At 38.6% G+C, this 25509-nt stretch overlaps 1 protein-coding gene across 4 annotated transcripts in view; it reads left to right on the plus strand.

The window, feature by feature from the left end:
* Positions 1-25509, plus strand: part of Vps13 (vacuolar protein sorting 13C) — a 1645987-nt gene that overhangs the window by 999137 nt on the left and 621341 nt on the right. For all 4 annotated transcript variants that reach the window (XM_090373229.1, XM_090373247.1, XM_090373239.1 and 1 more), the window contains exons 42-43: positions 6571-6696; positions 18571-18732. In XM_090373229.1, coding sequence (XP_090229355.1) covers positions 6571-6696; positions 18571-18732 — 288 coding nt within the window. The remainder of the gene's footprint in view (positions 1-6570; positions 6697-18570; positions 18733-25509) is intronic.

The raw sequence follows: 25509 nt of genomic DNA on the forward strand, positions 1-25509 counted from the left end.
TTATTTTTCCCTGATGCCTCAATCTGAAAACATTTCCATTCTTTTGACACATGAACACTTTTCTCTTTTATAAAGTCATATTTTGCACAATACTCACAACCTAACTTTTTGTTAAAACTTACCAGTCCATCATTTTTTCTTTAAAATTGTTATATTGTTGCACTGGCCAGCATTCAGGAAGATTATTTTCAATTTTGGAGTTATTGTTTTTTATTTCAATAATTGACGTGCTGCTTTCTTCAAGTTGGAGTGGTTGTGCTTGTGACTGTTTTGTATCATCCAAGGCCAATTCTGATACAACAAATTCTGATTTTGGTTTCTTATTGAAAAAATCTGTCAAACTCTGTTGCCCTTTCATCCTTTTAAGGGCTGCTGCAAAAAATTTAAAAAATGTTTTATTTAAATATATTATAGAGCAGGAGTGGATATGTGCATGTATATTTGAATATTTTTACTGGTTCTGTCCACGTGTGGTCATATCATAAACTTTTATAAACAAAGCACTGTGTGCATACCATTGATGAACAACCATTTATATGATTTGATAAACATCAGTCAGAACATACATTTTCTTCATTTTATCGATATTAAACGAAAATTTCTTGCTGAATTAATAAATGGCATAGGCTATGCAGATTAAATACAATAGAATAATGTGTACGACAAACCTGTTTGTCATGGGAAAGTTATGATAAAAGTGTCGATTACCACGTGCACACTGGCATAAGGATTCCAACATGGAAGAACATTCTTCCACGGCTTCCGAAATGGGTGATAAGACAACCCTTGAAATCTATATTTCTGTTGGTTTGTTGTGTCCTAACTGCCTATTGTTTTTATTGATTGGGGAACACCAATGCACTCATAATATCTCGTGTGAATTTAGGGCATAACACAAAGCTGAAACAAATGACAGTGTGTCACCCTCTGGTTTTTTGGCACTTTTTCTCTTTATGTTATATGTTTGTTTACTTAAGTAACAAATGCGAGGGAATAAAAATATAGTATTTCATCAAAGGTATAATGAGTTTTATGAAATGAATAAATAAATATTACAAGCATAGTTCCGTCTAATTTTTTTCACCTATGGACGGAATGAACATTACTACGGGCAATTGGAATATGCTGTTGCGTAGATGAACGTTAAAAAAAAAAAAAAAAAGGAAGGTATGTAAATTTGTGAATTCAACATTGGGTGGCTGCCCAGGCACCCACCTTAGAGAGAACCCTGATCACAAGTGCCATTTTAACAATCAGTTCGCCGAACTCAACAAAAAATTAGGTATCGGTTCTGCCGAACTGGTGTGAACAGGCTGAATCCCATCACTGGATATACCTGTTTATTGTATATCTTATTCAACTGTTGTCAGTCCACCACTGGATGAAGATTTCTCCCATGTCTCTTCATGCTTGTCTTGCTACTGCAGCTCCCATCCATTGCAATTTTTTGAATTTCATGTCTCCCTTGCACTCTAGGCCTTCCTCTTCCTCATTTCACATCCATTTATCTCCATTCCATTAATTTTCTGGTTCATCTTTCATCACTACATCTTTGCAAATATGCAGCCCTCTGTATAAAGGAAAAAACTATATGTTTATTATGTCTGTTATCTCTGTTTTTGGCCAGGAATTACCTGTAATTCCTAGCTTGCTTCTTTCCATCTCCCATTGAGTTACTTTCAGTCTTTGTCTCAGTCTTTCTGTTAAACACCATGTTTCATTTCAGTATGTTATATTTTCTTTCCTTTGTACATCTTTCATTCTTATTATTTGCCCCAGATAGATATACAGGGTGTCCCAAAAAAAACCCTGGAAAACTTCATAAATTCACTACAAAAAGAATAACATGTTTACTGAAAAACAATTTATGACCATCAATAGAGCAACTCAAAAAATTTTTTTTTTTTTTACTTTATTAATAAATTTCCATGTGTAGTACAAACAATGTTGAAATTTATTTCCACATTGTTTGTATTACAAAGTGTGAACAATGTCTAGTTGATTTTTTTCTCTCTCTCTCTGTCTCCCCCCCCCACCCCACCAAGTACATGCCAGTAAGCCAGGATCACTAGTTACTACAGCAGCTTTGATTCTCATTTTCAATTCCATAATCAAGGTCATCATTCTGTATGCCATATCTTTCACACAACCCCACAGAAAAAAGTCTATTGGGGTAATGTCCAGTGAATACTGAATGTGCTAGCCATGATATGGCCAATCTAGTGGCTTAGAAAATGCATTTCAAATGAATTGTGTACTGTCAAAGCCAGTGTTTAATCCAGAGCATTTGCACCAAGAGGGGATGTAAACTTTGGGGAGGACATGTAGTATATGTGTAATTTATTATTCTTATTTAATATTTACGAAATTTACAACATATGCATGTGTTAAAAACAAAAGGATATATTTATTATTTAACATCTAAATACAGGAACTCCCCAACTTACTTAATACTCTTCAGGAAAGCTTTTGACACTGTTGCACATGGAAGACTATTGTACAAATTGGAGCAGAATGGTATTAAGGGTAAGTTGCTACAATGGATAAAAGGATGGTTAAGTGGGAGAAGACAGAGGGTGTTAATCAATGGGTGCTGCTCCTCGTGGACTAATGTTATTAGTGGAGTCCCACAGGGTTCGGTGTTGGGTCAACTGTTGTTTTGTATATTTATCAGGCTTAGTGTCGAAGTTTGCAGATGATACAAAGGTTGGCAGGGTTGTTAATGACAGTAATGGCAGTGTGCTACTGCAACAGGATCTAGATAATTTGGGCAGATGGACTAAGAAGTGGCAACTGAAGTTTAACCTTGACAAATGCAAAGTACTGCATATGGATAGAAGTAACCCCAGAGAAACGTACCAACTGTGTGGTACTACACTTAAGGTGATAGAAACTGAAAAAGGCCTGGGAGTAATTGTGCAGTCAGATATGAAGTTTTCTGAGCAATGCAGAAAGGCTGCCAGGGCAGATCATGGGGTTTTGTCAATGATATATAGGAATTTTGCTAGCAAGGAGAAGGAGGTGATTGTCCCTCTGTATAAGGCAAAGGTCAGGCCACGCCTTGAGTACTGCGTACAGGTCTGGAGGCCTCATTTTAGGAAGGATGTAGATTTACTTGAGCATGTACAGAGAAGGGCAACAAGATTGGTGAGGGGAATGAAGGGATCCTCTTACCAAGAGAGGCTTAAGTTCTGCAATTTGCAGTGGCTGGAGAACTAGGCACCTGCGCGCTGATCTGATTGAGGTATATAAGGCCGTGAATGGGTTGAGCTCGCTGAATTCCGATGGGATCCTTCCAGTTGTTCAGATTACAAACCTAAGGGGGCATAAATTCAAATTAAGAAAGGACAGATGTAGAATAGATGTGCGGAAATTTGCCTTTAGCCAGCAGGTGGTTAATTGCTGGAACAAACTTCCATCTGTCATTGTGGAAGTTGATAGGTTGAATAAATTTAAGGAGGGAATGGTGTAATTTTTTTTTTTTTTTTTTTTGTTGGCTGATGCTTCATAAGCTCATACACTTGCTTTCTTGCATCACATGCCACTACAACTACTCAAATTGCGGAAATTCGACTTTATGACAGTAAGTTTTTGCAGGCTGGTGCAAACTTAAAAAAATCGTTGAAACGTATTTTGCATGCTGTAGAAATAAATGAAGGTATCGTGAAAATATTGTAATGTAAACCTATTTTTTTTTTTTTTTTTTTTAATTTGTTCCAAGTCCTTGAAAGTTGACAATTTTTGCTATATTACTAAGCTATTTATCTCTCTAAAAGGTAGTAGTAGTAGTGGTATGTGATGCAAGAAAGCAAATGTATGAGCTTATACAGCATCAGCCAAGAAAAAAAAAAAAAAAAAAAATCACACCATTCCCTCCAAATGCCTGTCCAGTTCCTCCTTAAATTTATTCAACCTATCGACTTCCACAACGACAGATGGAAGTTTGTTCCAGCAATTAATCACCCGCTGGCTAAAGGCAAATTTCCGCACATCTATTCTACATCTGTCCTTTCTTAATTTGAATTTATGCCCCCTTAGGTTCGTAATCTGAACAAGTGGAAGGATCCCATCAGAATTCAGCATGCTCAACCCATTCAAGGCCTTATATACCTCAATCAGATCACCGCGCAGGCGTCTGGTCTCCAGCCACTACAATTTGCAGAACTTAAGCCTCTCTTGGTAAGAGGATCCCTTCATTCCCCTCACCAATCTTGTTGCCCTTCTCTGTACATGCTCAAGTAAATCTACATCCTTCCTAAAATGAGGCCTCCAGACCTGTACGCAGTACTCAAGGCGTGGCCTGACCATTGCCTTATACAGAGGGATAATCACCTCCTTTTCCCTGCTAGCAAAATTCCTATATATCATTGACAAAACCCCATGACCTGCCCTGGCAGCCTGTCTGCATTGCTCAGAAAACTTCATATCTGCCTGCACAATTACTCCCAGGTCTTTTTCATTTTCTACCACCTTTAGTGTAGTACCACACAGTTGGTACGTTTCTCTGGGGTTACTTATACCCATATGCAGTACTTTGCATTTGTCAAGGTTAAACTTCAGTTGCCACTTCTTAGCCCATCTGCCCAAATTATCTAGATCCTGTTGCAGTAGCACACTGCCATTACTGTCATTAACAACCCTGCCAACCTTTCTATCATCTGCAAACTTCGACATTAAGCCTGATATACCTTCATCAATATCATTGATAAACATACAAAACAACAGTGGACCTAATACCGAACCCTTTGGGACTCCACTAATAACATTAGTCCAAGAAGAGCAGCACCCATTGATTACCACCCTCTGTCTTCTCGCACTTAACCATCCTTTTATCCATTGTAGCAACTTACCCTTAATACCATTCTGCTCCAATTTGTACAATAGTCTTCCATGCGCAACAGTGTCAAAAGCTTTCCTGAAATCCAAATATATGATATCAAAATTATTTTTTGCATCCAGTTCCTTTGTAACCACATCATAATATCCTATCAAATTTGTCAGACAAGACTTTCACTTAACAAACCAATGCTGTGTCTGAATTATTGCTGCAGTCTTGTATAGATGATCCTGCAATGCATCTTTAACCAGCGACTCCATTATTTTACCCGGAACAGAAGTTATAATGGAACAGGTCATATTTATAATGGAAATTCCACTACCCTTTCATCATTATCGTATGTTCCATTATAAGAATCAATTTTGAAAGCCTTTGTGATATTTTTCTAAAGCAGATTTCTGGAGGTCACGACCAACAGACAGTAAAAACAATTTACACTTTCTGGTTTATTGGGCTTTCCTTTTTGTGCATCTAATAATAAACGGGTAACAAACTCGATCTTATTGCATTTGCGATTATCCCGATAACTGCAATTGTGTTCGGTTTTTAGGCTATTATGGTGAAATATCTTCCCTTCACTGAAATATTCTATGATATAAAAAAAAATATATTTGCAGAAACTTTTCTTCATTCCTATTTATGTGTTACATTGATGAAGGGAAAGCGACCAACGAAAAAAGTGCAAGTGGTGGTAGTGCCAGGAAATGAAACAAAATTGATTTTGAAATGAAGATGAAAATGATTAAGATGTACGAAGCAGAGCAAAGTTTGTCACCTATTGCAAGGGAATTAGATCTCATTGCTTCAACAGTGAATACTATTTTAAAGGACAGTGTGTGTATAAAAGAACATGTCAAAGAATCAATGCACTAAAGATCAACAGTGATCACAGAACAGCCTTCAGGTGCTATATCGAAGATGGAACAGCTGTTAATAATATGGATGGAAAATCAGATTCAGAAGATAGTTTCCCTGAGTCCAATGGCCATTCAAGAAAAAGCAACAAGTATTTATAAAGATATAAAGGATAAGTACAGCGAACCCCAACCCAAGTTTGTGTCAAGCAACAGGTGGATTAATAGGTTCAATCATAGTCCTGGTTTCCACAATGTTAAAGTATGCGGTAAAGTCACCAGTACCGATACTGCAGTTGCAGAGAAATTTTTTGGTGTTGGAAAAAATTATTGATGAAGGCAGCAGCAAATTTTTAATGTTAACGAGACTGCTCTGTATTGAAAAAAATGCCAGATCGAGCATACATTGCCAGAGAGGAAAAGACAATGCCAGGTTTCGAGGCATCAAAAGATAGTCCTTGAGGTTGTCATAGACATTCTCTCAGATATGCCAGACAAGCTGTACTTGCTACCTGGGAGTCTAAAATCCTGATAGAACTGATATTCAGGTGACATTCAAGTCAAGTGGACCCAATTTTGACGAAATCTGGACAGTCTGTGACAGCCAAATCCTCTGTTTGCACCTTCACAATGGTGGGACTGTTAGTAATCCTGGGTATCCTGGGTATAACCTCCATGCACAAGCACAATTTGGTTTAACACCCAGGTATAAACCAACATAAGCAAGGGTCGAGGTGTGGCGCCCACACCACATGGAGTATTGCCACCTCTCTGTGTTACCAGGCATTACTAGGTAATAAAATTTTGTATTTCTGAATTGTAATTTATCTTTAAATGCTTGTGATATATAATTTTTGTATTTTCATCTTCTCAATTTAGTTATCTATTTCTTCTCGACTGAGTATGGAAATGGCTTACTACAATGAAAAAATAGCTGTGTGGGAGCCTTTAATAGAACCAGTTGATATAGGAACAGGTCACAGACCGTGGGAATTACTGATCCAGGTAAATATAAATAGTTTTCTTTAAAAAATAATTAGTTTTTAGGATATTTATGATAAAAGTTTTTAAAATAGGTATTTATTCATTCATTTATAATTTTACAAAATTACTCTTGGTTGAACCTAGAACAGTGTACTGTAACAGGAATAGACAATACAACTTTTATGTACTGTCCTAACATTTGAGGATGCTTTGGCTAACAGGAGAACTTCCCTTGGCAGTTCCCCTACAAGTTTTTTATGCAAACAGTGCATGAGACAATTAAATGCAAATTCAGTGTTCTGATAGGCACATATGAGAGCTTGAAGAATAATAGGGTTGATGATCTTGAAAGAATTAAAATGGACCACCCAACAGTCATTCAGTTACCCAGCTCGAATTTTGAGCTGGTCTGACAAGAAGTAGCTTTACTAGTGACCGCTGTTAGGGAAATGGGAAATATACAGGGTTGCTAGATTTAAAATATCCCTATATAGAGGGATCTGGAGCGGGTTCTAAGGCTTGTACTAAAGAAAAATTTGGACAACAGGTACAATAAAGAATGCTCTCGCCATTTATTGGAAGAAAAAAAATTAGTTACAAAATTTGTCACTATATTGTGTTGTGGCAATACAAAAATCACTTCAACGGTGCTACAGTTGTTCAGTGTGTCCTCCATTTTGGTCAACAACAGTTTCCATTCAAAGAACAGCATTTTCTATAGCAAAATGTAACATATCAACTCGAATAGACAGCACATGAGCCTTGTCAATCAATTCGACCCAGAAAGATTGTGCAAGGCTCAAGGGGTAGAATTTTTTTCAGCCTGGTCTGTACTTGTTAACAGGAGAGACTGCTTCTACAGGGGTGAGATACACTTAAATGGAAAGGGTGCAAGAATATTTGCTGGTGCTATCGAGGCAGTGTTAGGTGGGTCGGAAAACTGCTAGCTTCGGTGGATACGAGAACTAATAGATTAACAGTAGCCACTTGCAGAGTTGAAAGTGATTCTTGCACTGCTTCTATTGGAATGAGCAGCGGCCTGGAAAACAAGATGCAGGGTATTTCAGAGACTGCTGGGAGTCATTGCGGTATAAGTAAGCACATGGGTTGTGTTAGGGTAGCTAAGATTGGGAACAGGTGCATGTATACTTGCGTATACACCAATGCTAGGAGTTTGGTAAATAAATTTGAAGTGTTGGTCAAAACATCAAAGGCAGATATTGTTGGGATATCAGAGATGTAGTGTCACACAGATATAAGGAATGCAGAACTTGAATTTGGGGAGTACAATGTGTAAAGGAAGGATCGGAAGGGAGGAGGGGTTATGCTATTAGTTTAGAAACACATAAAATCCAAGTAAGTGAAGCCAGTCGACATCGCTGGACACTGCAGTGTCGAGTCAGTTTGGTGTGACATAAGCATTCGGAGATTGAAATTGAGAGTAGGAGTGTGTTATAGGCCTAATGACTCTGATGAGTATAATAAGGAACTCTAAAGGGAAATAGATTGGCCCAGTAAATCAGAGAGTCTTATAATAGGGGATTTTAATTTCCAAGATATTGACTAGAATTTGTGGGTTGGTCACTCACACACTAGCAAAGCTTTTGTGGATTTATTGCATGATTGTTTTCTGCGTTAGCATGTTCAGGAGGCAACTAGAGGAAGTAATACTCTTGACCTGATTATCAGTAGCAGTTGTTCATGCGTTAAAAATCTCCAGATAAAGGAACCAATAGGTGACAGTGATCACAGTGTGCTGAAGTGGGATTTACTCAAAGAGGTAACTACCATCAGGAGTAAAGCTAAGGGTTTTTGTTTTCGTAAAGGCGACTACAGTGGTCTGAGACAGTATTTAAACTCCATACGGTGAGACCAACTGATGATGTTACCAACAGCAAATTCAAAATGGGAAGTATTCAAAGAATTAATCTTGGAAGCTACTAGACTTTACATACCTACTAAGAAATATTGTTCAAGGTTTAGGCCTAAATGGATGTCAGATGAAGTAATGAGGCATTAGCATTAGTAGAGGCGTTTGATGCAAGAAAGCAAGCTTATGGAGCAACAGCCAAAAAAAAAAAAATAAATAAATAAAATAAATAAATAAATAAATAAAAAATAACCACTTCCACTTCACCCCTCTGTTCATTTGAAATACCTGTCCAGCTGAGCCTTAAACTTACTTAGGCTATCAACTTCCACGACAAGGGATGGAAGTCTATTCCACCAACAAACCACCCGCTGGCTAAAGGCAAATTTCCTCACGTCTACCCTACATCTGTCTTTCCTCAATTTGAATTTATGCCCTCTCAGGTGATTATTCTGAGCAAGAGGAAGGATCCCATCAGCATTGAGCATACTCAAACCATTCAAGGCTTTATACACCTCTATCAGATCACCTCGCTGGTGCCTAGTCCCCAGACACTGTAATTTGCAAAACTGGAGTGCCTCCATTATCTGGAGGCCTTTCTTCATAAGAACACCCCTTTGTTCCATTCACTAATCTTGTTGCCCTTCTATGTACTCGTTCCAGCATCTCTACATCCTTCTTGAAATGAGGCCTCCAGACCTGTATACAGTACTCTAGGTGTGGCCTGACCATTGCCTTATACAAGGGAATAATCACTCACCTCCTTATGCCTGCTAGAAAAATTCCTATATATCATCGACAATACACCATGAGCTACTCTTGCAGCCTGTCTGCACTGCTCAGAAAACTTCATATCTGCCTGCACAACCACCCCCAGGTCCCTTTCATTCTTGCTCTGGGTTTGCTGTTTCCCATATGTAGTACTTTACATTTGTCAATGTTAAACTTCATTTACTACCTCTCAGCCCATCTGCTCAACCTTTCCAGATCCTGTAGCAGTAGCATAGTGTCTTGACAACCCTGCCAACTTTCGTATCATCAGCAAACTTGGACATTAAGCTTGATATACCATCATCAATATCATTTATAAATACAGAAAACAACAATGGATCCAATAGTGAACCTTGAGGGACTCCACTAAGAAGATTACTCCACGATGAGCAGTGTCTATTGATTACTACTCTGTCTTCTCCCACTCAACCATCCATTTAACCATAGCAGCAATTTGCCTCCAATGCCACACTGCTCCAATTTGTGCAGCAGTCTTCCATGTGCAACAGTATCAAAAGCCTTTCTAAGATCCAAGTATATATTATCAAAGTTATTCCCTGCATCCAGTTCTTTTGTGACTGCATCATAGTATCCAATCAAATTGGTCAGGCAAGACTTCCCCTTAACAAAACCGTGCTGTGTCGGAGCTATAACTGAAGTCTTGTCTAGATGATCCTACAGTGCTTCTTTAACCAGTGCCTCCATTAATTTTCCAGGAACAGAAGTTAAACTAACAGGTCTATAATTACTTGTGTCGCCCTTTGATCCTCCTTTGTGAATTGGGATCACATTTGCACATCTCCAGTCCATGGGTACTTCCCCTGAGTCCAAGGAAGCTCTCATAATTATGGCTAAGGGTTTGCTTACTTCCTTTGCTGCCTCCTTTAATATAACTGGATAGATCCCATCCACTCCAGGTGCCTTTCTTGTATTTATCTTCAACAATTTCTCCTCCACTTTACTCTCAGTTAATTCAAGTTTCTCTAGCTTACTGCCAGAGTTGAATACACCTCTGGCATTCCCCTCGCTGAATAACTGCTCATGTGTGAATGTCGATGCAAAATATTCATTTAGTTTGTTAGCTACCTGAGCAGGATCATCAACAGTTGACCCATCGATAATAAGTGGACCAATCTGATTCATCCCCTTCCTTCTAGAGTTTACATAAGTAAAAAACTCTTTGCTGTTTTTCTTTGCATCCCTTGCCAAAGATTTCTCGTAATCTGCCTTCACCTGCCTAACCTCCTTTGTAACTTGGTTACAGATCAACTTGTATTTATCATAGGCTTCTGTGTCACGTGTTAATTTGTATGTATCCCATGCATTTTTCTTCTCTGACATATGTCTCATTAGTTCATCTGACATCCATTTAGGCCTAAACCTTGAACAATATTTCTTAGTTGGTATGTAAAGCCTAGTAGCTTCCAAGATAAGTTCTTTGAATGCTTCCCATTTTGAATTTGCTGCTGGTAACATCATCAGTTGGTCCCACTGTATAGAATTTAAATACTGTCTCAGTCCATCGTAGTCGCCTTTACGAAAGCAATAACCCTTTCCTTTACCCCTAATGGTAGTTACCTTTTTGAGTAAATCCCACTTCAGCACACTGTGATCACTGCCACCTAGCGGTTCACTTACCTGCAGATTCTTAATGCGTGAAAAATTACTACTGATAATCAAATCAAGAGTATTACTCCCTCTAGTTGCCTCCCGAACATGATGATGTAGAAAACAATCATCCAATACATCCACAAAAGCCTTGCTAGTGTGTTAGGTTCCAGCCCCCAAATTCCAGTCAATATCTGGGAAATTAAATCCCCCATTATAAGACTCTTTGATTTACTGGCCCACTCTATTTCCCTGTACAGTTTCTTATTATACTCTTCATAGTCATTAGGCCTAAAGCACACTCCTACACTCAATTTTGATCTCACAATGCTTATGTCACATCAAACTGACTCGACACTGCACTGTCCAGCAATGTCGACTGGCTTCACTTCCTTGGATTTTATGTATTTCTTAACTAACCCCTCCTCCTTTCCTATCCTGTCTATCCTTTCTGTAGACATTGTACTCCCCAAATTCCAGCTCTGCATTCCTTATATATGTGTGACACCACATCTCTGAAATCCCCACAATATCTTCCTTTGATGTTTTGAGCAATACCTCAAATTCATCAAATTTATTTACTAAACTCCTAGCATTGGTGTGCATGCAAGTATACATGCACTTGTTTCTTTTCTTAGCTACCCTAACACAACCCATGTGTTTATTTGAACCCCAATGATTCCCAGCAGTCTCTGAAATATCCTGCATCTGATTTTCCAGGCTGCGGATCATTCCAATAGAAGCAGCGCAAGAATCACTTTCACCTCTGCCAGTGGCTACTGTTAATCTATTAGTCCTTGTGTCACCCCAATCTAGCAGTTTTCCGACCCACCTAACACTGCCTCGATAGCATCAGCAAACATTCTTGCACCCTTTCTATTTAAGTGTATCCCATCCCTGTAGAAGCAGTCTCTCTTGTTAACAAGTACAGGCCAGGCTGAAAAAAATTCTACCCCTTGAGCCTTGCACAATCTTTCCAGGGCCGAATTGATCGATAGGGCTCTCATCATATACTCCCTTCTATCATGTCTGGGCAGAATTTCAGACACTTTCAAATTCAACCCTAATTCACAGCTTTTTTTCAACAGTGACCTGTACTTGTTAAGTAATTCCGCGGTCTCCTACTCTTAATATCATTAGTGCCAATGTGTACAACTATATCAACCTTTGCCCCTGGCCGACATACAGTAGAGAAGAAAAATGCATGGGATACATATAAAATTAATGCATGACATGGAAGCTTATGATAGATATAAGCTTGTGTGTAACTAAGTCACAAAGGTGATTCAGCAGGCAAAGGCAGATTATGAGAAATCCTTTGCAAATGATGCAAAGAAAAACAACAAAGAGTTCTTTACCTATGTAAACTCTAGAAGGAAAGGGATGAATCAGATTGGTCCACTTGATATCGATGGTTCAACTGTTGATGATCCTACTCAGGTGGCTGACAAACTAAATGGGTATTTTTGCATCTACATTCACCCATGAGGAGTTATTCAGGGAGGGGAATTCCAGGCTGGCAGTGAGATAGATGATTTTGTAATAACTGAGAGGAAAGTGGAGGAGAAATAGTTGTAGATAAACATAAAAAAGGTCCCCCCGTAGTGGATGGGATCAATCCAGTTATATTAAAGGGGGCAGAAATGAGGTAAGCAAACCCTTACCCATAATTATGAGAGCTTCTTCGGACTCAGGGGAGGTACCCATGGACTGGAGATGTGCAAATGTGACCCTAATTCACTAAGGAGGATCAAAGGGTGACACAAGTAATTATAGATCTGTTAGTTTAACTTCTGTTCCAGGAAATTTAATGGAAGCACTGGTTGAAGAAAAACTGCAGAATCATCTAGACAAGACTTCAGTTGTAGCACGGACAAAGCATGGTTTTTTTAAGGGAAAGTCTTGCCTAACCAATTTGATTGGATACTATGATGTGGTCACAAAGGAACTGTATGCAGGGAATAACTTTGATATATATATCTCGATCATAGAAAGGCCTTTGATACTGTTGCACAAGGAAGACTGCTGAACAAATTGGAGCAGTGTGGCATTGGAGGCAAATTGCTGCTATGGTTAAATGGATGGTTGAGTGGGAGAAGACAGAGTAGTAATCAATAGACACTGCTCATCGTGGAGTAATCTTCTTAGTGGAGTCCCTCAAGGTTCACTATTGGATCCATTGTTGTTTTCTGTATTTATAAATGATATTGATGATGGTATATCAAGCTTAATGTCCAAGTTTGCTGATGATACGAAAGTTGGCAGGGTTGTTAAGGACACTAATGACAGTATGTGGCTGTAAAAGGATCTAGAAAAGTAGAGCAGATGGGCTGATAAGTGGAAAATGAAGTTTAATATTCACAAATGTAAAGTACTACATAATGGAAGCAGTAACGCCAGAGTGATATATCAACTCTGTGGTACTACACTGACAGTGGTAGAGAAGGAAATGGAGCTGGGGGTAATTGTGCAGGCAGATATGAAGTTTTCTGAACAGTGCAGACGGTCTGCAAGAGTAGCTCATGTTCCTGTTCAAAAAAATATGGCCCAATCACGAATGTGGTCATAAATCCACACCACACTGTACCTTTTGGAGAATGCAATGGGACTTCTTGGATAACTCGAGGGTTTTCTGTTGCCTAAATATGACAGTTTTGCGTATTCACTTGTCCATTTAAGCAGAAGTTGGCCTCATCACTCCAAATGATGTTCCATGGCCAAGTGATATCCACTGTCAATTGTGCCAGAAACTGAAGTGCATATGTGAAACAAATATCTGCATCACCATGCTTTAGCTGCTCTAGCATGTGTATCTTGTAAGGATAGTATCGCAACACTTGACGCATTATGTGCCGTACAGTGGAATATAGCATGTCTACTTCAAGAGAAACAGCTGGCACACTTGCACTGCCACATGGAGATTGACTTGATAAATTCTCAAGAGCCATAGCCACAGCTTCAACCCAAGAGGAGTCCACTCACTTTCGACCTCTACATGGGTGAGCACCAAGATGTCCTGTCGCTTCAAATTTCACAATCATTTTACCGATAGGACAAACAATCATAGGTCCACCCTTATGCACTTCTGACGGCAGAATTCTCTGATAGCCAAAGCGCATTGTTGCTGTTCTGATGGTACAGCTTCACTAATAGTGCCTTTTCCTGCAACGTTGTTGGTATTGCTGCTGTAATGCCGACAAACATCTACTGTATGATTTTGAAGAGACTGCTTTGCTTTTATACACTACAGTAGTATCTGTATTTTTGTATGGGCGGCTCCTATAACAGAAGTTCATCTCCGTCTTGTTGCTCTGTTCAGTTTTTACAGACTTTGTCAAGGTAACACCAGCATGTGTTGTGCAAAAAAAAAAAAAAAAAAAAAAAAAAAAAAATCATCCTACACAGGACAGAGGGTTCTGTACCGATTGAACTGAGATAGGGGAAAAGGAAGCAGAAGGGGGGGGGGGAGTTTTCCCTCCTGCACAGGAGAAAGTGATAGGACAGAAAACTTTTGTCTGTGAGCTTGTGTATGTGTGTGTTATTTAGTGCAGTGTTGTGTGTTGGCCTTTTGGCTACTTGATAGCAGTGATCATCTAGATTTCTGCTTCCAGGTACCTAACCTTAGTATAAATGAAGAAAGTCTCTTTTATGACTACAGTAATGTCGAATTGTATTCAACGGAAAATAAAATGACTGAATGGAATAATACTAATTGTAAGACTGCAGACAGTTGGAAAGAAGTATTTGCTCATTTTCAGAAGGAAAAAATAACCTGTAATGAAATAAAGTTACTTGTGGTCTTACTCTACCAGGATCAAATGCCTCATCAGTACATATTTTCTTACTGATGAATTCGTTATGGACTGCTGAGAAAATCTGCCTTTAGCTGGATATAGTTAAATCTGTTTTGATTATTAAAATCTATTATAAGGACGTACCGTGTTCAGAGTTTTTTTATGTTACATCCAAAGACCTAAAGCTTTTAGAAAAAGTCCATTCTTCAAATGGACTTTTTCTAAAAATGTCAGAAGTGATGAAAGCGAGAACACATATAGCAACATGTCATCCATCAACCAATCAATCATAAGAAGGAGAGAAGTTGTACAAATTAGTGTTTATAGAGTGTGGGCTGCAAAGGACGAGGAAGGGATTAATAAAAAACATGAGTGGTCGTCTAATTTTTTTTTTTTTTTTTTTAAGCATTTTTCTTGTTTATAATAGTCTCTTTGTTAATTTTCCATATGTGAATTGTCTCATTTATTTTTAGAATAGTTATTTAATTATATGTATATTTACTTCATGCAATTAACCCCAGGGGCTCACATCTGGTGAGTATAGGCCTGGCACACCTAGGGTCCTGAGCTGGATATCATAATTCTTCTCTTTCTTGGTGATTCGTTTCTATTTCTCTCTCTCTCTCTCTCTCTCATGGTAACTCGGGAATTTTTTTTGACTTGTGCAGCATAAGCCACAAGCTTCCTTGTACCTAATGGCTAATAATAATATTAATGTACACTTCTTTAAAAAGTCTATCAAAAGTATTGCACTCAAAAACACTGCGCTTTCTGTGAAGAATAATTCACTCTCTCTCTCCTCTACGCATTGGGGAGCAGACAGGTGCACATTACTACTTATTTATTGTGCACTTGTACGATCCAAACTAGATTACCGGTCCCAGGTATACTCCTCAGCCAGAGACAGGGTCCTTCGATGGCTGGACATTGTCTACCATCAGGCCATCCGTATTGCTACTGGAGCATTTTGAACATCTTCTGTCCAGAGCTTATACGTCGAAGCAAACAAACCACTGTTATTACTTCGACATAAGCAGTTGTCTTTAAACTATGCTTTAAAGTTGAAATCCCTGCCAAACCATCCTACCTGGACATCCGTTTTTGATCCATGTTGGGAAAATTTGTAGAATACCTGTCAGACTGCCAACCGATCTTTTGGTATTCATATCCAAGAGCTACTTAGAGAGTTTAACATCATGGCAGACAAGGTTGCACAAACACCAAAAGAAACTCTTTCACCCTGGCATGCTCATACCCCATCATGTGACTTTTCCCTTAAGAAATGGGTAAAGTCTGAGACTCCACTGTCTACCAGCAACTCTATTCAGCACACCAAGCTGAGCCCTCCGACTTCCTGCCAGTTTACACAGACTGCTCGAAGTCGGCATTGTGTGTAGGATCTGCTGTTGTCTTCCCAGACACTATAATATCTCAGCAGATTCTTCCTGAATCCAGCATATACACTGCAGAGCTGCATGCCATAGAGTTAGCCTTGGATCACATTCGAACTTGTCAATGCCAAAGGTCAGTAATATATTCTGATGATTCTTTGAGTATATTACAGGCTTTAATATCTTTGAGACACAACTCTCATCTAGTTCTCTGACGGGTTCAGCAGAAAATTCATTCTCTTTTCGAACACAAGTTTGATATCCACTTCTGCTGGATTCCTAGCCACATTGGGATAAGGGGAAATGATTTGGCTGACACTGCAGCCAAATCAGCAGGTCCCACTGACAATCTTTGCCTGTCAGTCCCCTATACAGACTACAGGCAAATAATATACAACAAGATATATTCCCAATGGCAAGAACTATGGCATAGAGAGGGAACAAATGAATTATACCAGATAAAGCCTGTAATAGAAACATGGCAGTGCAGTCTGCACAGGAATCGTAGTGAGGAAGTTGTTCTTGCTCAACTCTGCATAGGACACACTCATCTAACACATTCATTTCTGCTGAGGGCAGATGACCCTCCTATGTGCGAGTCTTGTGACACCATTTTATCAATAAAGCATATTTTAATAGATTGTATTAATTTTACCCATGTTTGCAATATATATTTTACCACTTTTACTCATCCATCTGGGCCTTATACATTCAGTCAAATTTTATCGGACAACTATGTGTCAGCAGTTTTTAAGTTTTTACAAGCTATTAATATATACGCACATATCTAAATTGGATAAATTACTTTTAAACTTATACTGCTTTATATATATATATATATATATATATATATATATATATATATATATAACAATTTGACGAGGTAATCTTTTTAAAGGTTACCAGAATTTATATTTGTTGACAATTTAATCTTTTTTTGGTGCAGTATAACCACAGTAATTTTTGCGCCAGTAAAATCCAAATCAAACTCAAACAGTCTCCCTTCTGTTACCATGTTCCATCATCTGGGAGGGCCTTTGCTCACCTCTAGCATTGATGAGCCGTGGTCGTCCAACACTTCGCCGGCTGTTTGTGGGTTCCCCCTCGCCGGACCCCTTTCGCTAGGTACTAACCATGGCTGACTGTGATCACCCCACCAGTCGTGCCGTTTCAGATATGCTCTGACCAATTCATTTGGCCATTACAGTTTGGCCTTTCTCAAACTCGCTTAAGTCTGCTGCCTTTCCCATCTGAAGAACAAGAGTAACTCTGATTAACAGAGCTCAGTATCAGATGTTTTTTATACCATGTCCCGACCTGCACCGTGGTTGACCTGCATTTGCTTTGATTTGCATAATGACATGCTGATCATAATGTTTTGGCTCATCGGTGTATAAGTTGCAAAAATTCATGCTATAAAATAATACTTTACATAGAAAAAAGTATTTGGAAAATTAAATGCACAGGGCATAATCCTTATGGGTTTTGATAATTAACTATATAGTATTGGTGTAAATACACCATAGTTAACCCATATATTTGAACTACGTATGTAGTGTAGAGGGCATCGTTTTAATTGTATCTATATAGTTAATTATCAAAACCCATAAGGATTATGCCCTGTGCATTTAATTTTCCAAATACATTACCACCACATCCTTTTGGCATCTCTCATAATGTGGATATAACTTCGCAACTGTGATGGCTTGTTGTATTACCTGGGTACCTGCCCACTGATGATGAAGCCGCACAGCTTCGAAACGATCGTCTGGGTGGTGGTGGTACCGCTGAAAATAAATAACAGTAGTCTTCTCTACTAGAGAAGCGTTATTTATTTGAAGTAAAGCAATAGTAGCTATCTCGTTGTGAAGGCAACCACATTATGAGATACAATTAAAACGATGCCCTCTACGCTACATACGTAGTTCAAATATATGCGTTAACTATGGTGTATTTACGCTGATACTATATAGAAAAAAGTGAAAAATATTTTCGAGCAAAATTCACTTTACTTACCCACTTTGGAATTTTGAGCTCTCCAGCCTACACTGTTTGTCATGAACAGCTTTCAGAGTTGTTAAGCTTGGCCATTCCACCCCCCCCCCCCATCAGCAGCTCACTGTTTCAAGAAGAAACCAGATCCTGGTTTCTTCTTGAAACAGTTGTTTATATGTACCTGTAGCCAAATTATACCATTATCCTACTACCAGTAGAAAAAGAAATAACTTCCTATTACAACTGTTTCCACTGTTCTGATAGGGAGTTATTATTATTAAAAACTCCTTTTTCAATTAAACTGGATCCTGAGCTTCAACAGAATATCAGATTACAATTGTTTGGCAAGTTAATTTTTAGTATATGCTTTCTCTAATATTTATCAGTGATTTAACTCCTAATAATTACAAATTATATATGATTTATATTTTTAAGAAATATCAGTTGCACTTATTAAATTTTGCAGATTTCAAAAAATTCTGATGAAGTGGATATTTCTCGGAATGATGAAACACAGGAAGAAATTGCATTTCAGGCACCTCTTATGAGTATTGCAATAATTTCAAGTGATATAATGGAATTAACAGTGAGCAAAATTGCCATGGAAGTTCTCACAAATCTAGGCCAAGTACTTGAAATTTTTTTTAATACATATTACTGTATTTGTGTTTTACTTTGTGAGTGTTAATAGTTCAAAATATGAAATTCATTACTTAACTCAAATATAACTACTGACTAGGCTTCTTTCACATTCTTTTCATTTAATAGTTATAATTATTTATAATTACTGTCATTTGGATCCACTTAATTTATATAAATTGCATTATGTATTAGTGAGTAAATTAGCCATTAAATTTTTAGCAAAGCTTATCTTAGCTTATCTTAGTATTCACCTCTAAGATCTGTATTTATTAAAATAAAAAATTACATGAAAGGGAATTATAAATGAAAACCAGGAAAAAGGTGGTGCACTCCCTTTTCTTTGGGATATGTTTTTAAATTTTAAATTTAATCAATTAATGTAATAGAACTTCACTTTTGTCCCCTTTTTACCTTCCTTTCATGTAATTTTTAATTTTAACCAATACGGATCTCAGATGTGAGTAGTCTTGAAGTCTAGTTGATTTTCCATTAAATTTTTAGCTTTGCTAAAAATTTAATGGATAATCAACAGTACTTCAAGCATTAAGCTGCAAAATTAGTCAGTCATGAGTAAATTAGCTTATTCCTGATTGCACATAATTTTATATTATTACATTTTAACAAGCTAATATATTATAAAATATATAAAATGTAAACAGTATTTAAAAGTTATAGCCAGTAGCTTTCATAATATGATTATATTCTGAAAAGTCTTTCACATATATTATACATTTCCTGATCTGATGTAATGAGGGATTTTTTAATCAGGAATAATTTTGAAGACATTAAACTAAAAATGAAACAAATGTTTATTTTCATAACTTTCTGAAACCGAAGTTCACACCTGCCAACTTCAATACAGACCTGCCAAATACTGAAGTAATGATTCATATATTATTTATATTATTTTACAGGTAATACTTATAGCAAACTAAATCCATATGTTAGCATCATGTACTGATATCTTCCCAGAATTTTTTTCCAGTGGTAAAGGCTAATGCTAGAGATAGGATGCATGAGTAATCCAAGATAGTTCTTTGCACTCATTACCCCATTGAAAGTGAAGCAGTGTTCATTGGGGAGGGGGGGGGAAGAAAATTCAAATGAACTGCTGAATTTGAATGTTACACATCAGTCACATTCCCATGATGTCACATTACATGTGCATGCTGCTCACTTAATTTATTCAAATTTTACTGAGTCATGGCAAGTTCTCTTCTCCAGGAATGCCTCCAACATTCAACAGAGTATTAGTATTTAGTATTAGTAATGGCCACATGGTGCAAGAAAACCTATGGCTTATGCTGCACAAGCCAAAAAAAAAAAAAAAAAAACGAATAAAACAATGATAAAAATAAATAAATAATAATGATTAATAAAAGAAAAAGAAATTAAACCTATCATCCTGTGTGCTTCCCTGACCCAAAGGTACTATCCTGATGATCTTTGAATTTCCCCAAACTGTCATCCTCTACCACCCATGTAGGCAACTTATTCCAGTAATTTATAACTCGCTGACTAAAATAAAACTTCCTGCAATCCAATCTAAACATTTCTCCCCATAACTTGAATTTATGTCCCCTAGTTCTAGCATCATTTATAATCTTGAAAATTTCGTCCTCATTCATTTTACTGATGCCTCTCAGAGCCTTAAACACCTCAATCAAATCTCCTCTAAAGTGGGCGCCTCCGTAGCCAGGTGGGAAGGAGCAGCAGTGCGTAGCACACGCTTCTTGATTAGACCGGGGTTCGAGCCCGTCACCACCAAATACGGAGGATGCGGAAAGGTCATTCAGGGAATGACCACCGCATATCCCGGAGCAATATGGCCTTAGTTGCTAATGCTCCTAAAAACCAAATAACAACAACCTCTAAAGTGTCTAGTTTCCAAACTCTGCAACCCACATATTCGAAGTCTTTCTTCATAAGGATGCCCTTTTGCCGATCTCAGCAGGTGAGTTGCCCGTCTTTGCACCCTTTCAAGAAGCTCGATGTCTTTCTTTAGGTGCGGTCTCAATACTTGAACACAGTATTCCAAGTGTGGTCTAACAAAAGCCTTATATAATGGATTATCACGTCCCTATCTCTACTTGCAAAAGTTCGATAGGACACCATGGACCTTCCTTGCAACCTGTTTACAATGCTCAGAGAATTTCATGTCTGACCGTATCGTAACACCCAAGTCCCTTTCCTTCAGTACTGGGTTTAGTTGAACTCCACCAAGTGAATAAATTATTTTGGGATTACTATTTCCCGGGTGTAATACCTTACACTTTGTTGGATTAAAGCATAGCTGCCATTTTTCTGACCATTCCTGAAGTCTATCTAGGTCTCTCTGAAGAAGCTCAGCTTGACAGTGATCATTAACTACTCTACCAATTTTAACATCATCTGCAAATTTAGACATCATGCCCTCTATCCCTTCATCGATGTTGTTCATGAAAATTAAAAACAACAGTAGTCCTTAATACTGATCCTTGGGGAGCCCTACTTCTTACATCAACCTAATCTGAGGAATAGCCATTTATCACAACCCTCTGCTTCCTGCCCTGAAGCCATCCTTCTATCCATCCAAGGATTTTCCCAGTGATTCCAACCTGTTCCAGTTTATAAAGCAACCGCTAATGTGGGACTGAGTCATAAGATTTGCTGAAATCTAAATAAACAATGTCGAAGTTATTCCCTGAATTCAGATCAAGATTGACCTTTTCAAAATAGCAAACCAGATTTGTTAAACATGATTTTCCCTTTACAAAACCATGCTGAGTATCCTTGAGAATTTCAGTTCGATCCAAATGATCCTGAATTCCACCCTTGATCATTGCCTCCATGATTTTCCCTACTACTGAAGTCAGACTGACAGGTCGATAATTTCCAACTTCACTTTTAGAGCCACCCTTATGTATGAGAGATACATTTGCACTTTTCCAATCCAAGGGAATCTCCCCAGAGTCTAGTGATGCTCACATAATTAGCCTCAATGGTTCAGTGCACTCACTTGCCACCTCCCTTAAGATTATAAGGTATATTCCATCAACTGCAGGAGCCTTACTGGCCTGTAGGCTCGAAAGTTTTTTCATTAAATAACCTTGCGAAATTTCAATGTCATTAATTACATATTTTTCAACTTCGTTCCCACAATTTCCCATTGCCACAAAAGGTTTTTCATTTGTAAATATCGATGCAAAATAACTGTTGAGTTCATCTGCAACAACAGCTGGTGTATTTAATACTATCCCCTTTCCCTTACGTAAAGGTCCGATCTGGTTTGTCCTACTCTTCTTGGCATTTATATATGTGAAGAATTCCTTTTCCTCCATCTTTGCTCTGTTTGCTAGTGATTTCTCATAAGCTGCCTTTGCCTGTCGAACCTTTTCTGTGGCTCTATTATAGTCATCTTGTAGCTGTTATAGGCTTCAGTACTTTTTATTGCTCTGTAACCTTTCCATGCCATCTTTTTCTGCTCAAGTAATGTGGCAACTTCACTATTCAGCCAACTTGGAGTATTTTTTAATGGTAAATACGCATTCAAGGCATCTGTGATTAATGTTTTAAAAGCATACCACAGTTCAAATGTATTCATTCTTTGCGCTATATCTACCCAGTAAATAGAGTCCATGTAGTACCTTAAGGCATCGTAATTTCCTTTTCTGAAATTAAAATCCATTCCTTTCCCTTTTACTGCTGCTACCTCTCTCATCATCATCCACCGTAGAACTCTGTGATCACTTCCTGCTACTGGTTCCTCTACTGTCAGCCCTGTTATGTCATCTGATTCATGGGTGATGATGAGGGCTAGGATATTCTTTTCTCTAATACTTTCCCTGCCATGTTGATACAAATAACAGTCATCTAGTTGATTTAAAAATTTTGTTCCCCCATGTTGAGTGTCCTTCCCATTTACTCCAATCAATTAGAGGCAAATTGAAATCACCCATAATAAGATATTGATGCTTACTTGCCCATTCGATTTGCATGTAGAGGCTTTCGTCATAATCTTCACAATCAGTGTATGAGTGTATTAGATTTTTAACATGCATGTTGGGGTTTTTTTTTGTAAGTTTTGATAAAACATAAAACAATATATGTCAAAAATAACAATAAAATATGCATGAATATTTGCACTTCTCTGTATGCTAAACATCTGATTAATACTAATGTTTGTTGTCCAAAGTGTCTCTTTCCTGGTGTTGTGGGGAGCGGATATACTGGACTGTATTAACAAAACACATATAGTGTAGATATATATTACAAACCAAATTTGGGGAGAGAAATGGTTCATTTTATTCAAAAGAACAATTCGTAAATATTCGTGGAACTTCATCAGCTAATGAAACTATTAGTTGATGGGGGCTGAAGAAGCTGAATCTCAATATAGTTGCTGGCAGAAAGAGACATTCATACTATAAGCAATGACATGCATCCCTGAAGAAGTGGCTAATACAATTCACCTAACAACTGCAGCAATCTTACATCATACTCGCCCTTTCATCTCTAATCTCAGTCGCCGACAAATCTTTACTTTCAACATATTGAAACAGGATACTTCCATTGTCGTCCTTCCAGCAGACAAAGAGCATGAAACAGTCATTTTGAACCATTCTGCCTACGAAGTGAAAGCCCTGTTACTCTTGCAAGACACCTCCGTCTACGAACCAGTAATCGTCTCTCCTGCCAAGACCCTGGAGCAATGGGAGTCCAAGGTAAACCGCCTCATCAACGGTTGTTTCAGTCAGGGAAAGTCATCAGATCCATACACAGGTGTCTGCATGTCTCCAGCTTCCAGGTTCTGCAGTTTTACAGACTACCAACAGTCCACAAGGACTTTTGGGAAAACTCTTTAGACCTATCGTCTCCTGTTGTGGCTCACCGACTTAAGAGTTATCTAAGTTCATCTCGAGCTTACTCTCTCCCCTAGTGGGCCAGACCGCCATCATCATTTCTAACAGTGGTGAGTTCCTAGATCGGATTCGTACCCTATCCATCTTGGATGATCAAGTCATGGTCTCATTTGACGTGGTGTCTCTTTTCACTTAGATCCCAGTCAAACTGGCCATCATGTGTGCCAAGGAATTTCTGGACAACGATCAGGCCCTGAGCAACAGGACATTTGTGCCGCCCTTAGACTGTGCTTGACTGGTGGGGCCATCATGTTTGGTGACTACATTTACCAACAGATACACAGCACAGCCATGGGTTCTCCCGTTAGTTCAGTTACGGCAAACATTGCCAATGGAGAAGGTGGCGAGTCGTGCATTTGTGGGTCTACCAGATGTCGTTGCCTTTTGGTGTCACTGTGTTGATGATATGTTTGTGGTATGTCATTCTCCGGGAGTCAGGCAACCAACTTTTGCACCACCTTAACTTTCTGTTGCCTTTCATTCAGTACACCATCGAACTGGTGTCAGACAATACCCTTCCATACTTGGATGCCATTGTCCGGCACGGAGGTACATGTTTGAACACAACAGTATGTCCCAAGCCGATGTGTGCTGGCCAATTCAACAAGTACCAGTCAGCACACGCACGCAGCCATCTTCTCAGCACAGCACAAGCCCTGCTAACCAATGCCTGGACCCAATCTAGTTCTGCAGATGAGAGAAGCACTGAGATTACTAGGGCTAAGACAGATCTCACGAGGTGCAGCTACCCCACAAGTGCACTAGACAGCTGTGACGTATAGGCCAGTAACCACATAGTGACCCACAGGACCATGCATAGTAATGACTCCGCCTCGACTGCCTTTATCCCATTCTACCCGAACCTATCACAACAGATTTCTAGAGTCTTAAAAACTCATGGGATAAAGTACTTACAACTCCCATGCAGGAAGTTGTGATCCCTCATCTCAAGAGTTAAGATATTGATTTCTCCCTTGCTGCAGAGCGGATTTGTCTACCATATTTCCTGACTTCACTGCACTGGCTGCTACGTAGTATTAGTGGCATGTGATGCAAGAAAACAAGCGTGTGAGCTTATGCAGCATCAGCCAAAAAAAAATAAATAAATCACACCATTCCCTCCAAATGCCTGTCCAGTTTCTCCTTAAATTTATTCAACCTATCAACTTCCACAACGACAGATGGAAGTTTGTTCCAGCAATTAACCACCCGCTGGCTAAAGGCAAATTTCCGCACATCTATTCTACATCTGTCTTTTCTTAATTTGAATTTATGCCCCCTTAGCTTCGTAATCTGAACAAGTGGAAGGATCTATCAGAATTCAGCGTGCTCAACACATTCAAGACCTTATACACCTCAATCAGATCACTGCACAGGTGCCTAGTCTCCGGCCACTGCAATTTGCAGAACTTAAGCCTCTCTTGGTAAGAGGATCCCTTCATTCCCCTCACCAATCTTGTTGTCCTTCTCCGTATATACTCAAGCAAATCGACATCCTTCCTAAAATGAGGCCTCCAGACCGGTACGCAGTACTCAAGGTGTGGCCTGACCATTGCCTTATACAGAGTGACAATCACCTCCTTTTCCCTGCTAGCAAAATTCCTATATATCATTGACAAAACCCTATGACCTGCCCTGGCAGCCTGTCTGCTCAGAAAACTTCATATCTGACTACACAATTACTTACTCCCACGTCTTTTTCATTTTCTTCTACTTTAAGTGTAGTACCACACAGTTGGTACTTTTCTTTTGGATTACTTCTACCCATATGCAGTACTTTGCATTTGTCAAGGTTAAACTTCATTTGCCACTTCTTAGCCCATCTGCCCAAATTATCTAGATCCTTTTGCAGTAGCACACTG

Source organism: Mastigoproctus giganteus, chromosome 1 (genome assembly GCF_048544385.1).
Source record: "Mastigoproctus giganteus isolate SK-2022 chromosome 1, ASM4854438v1, whole genome shotgun sequence".
Classification (NCBI taxonomy): Eukaryota; Metazoa; Arthropoda; class Arachnida; order Uropygi; family Thelyphonidae; genus Mastigoproctus; species Mastigoproctus giganteus.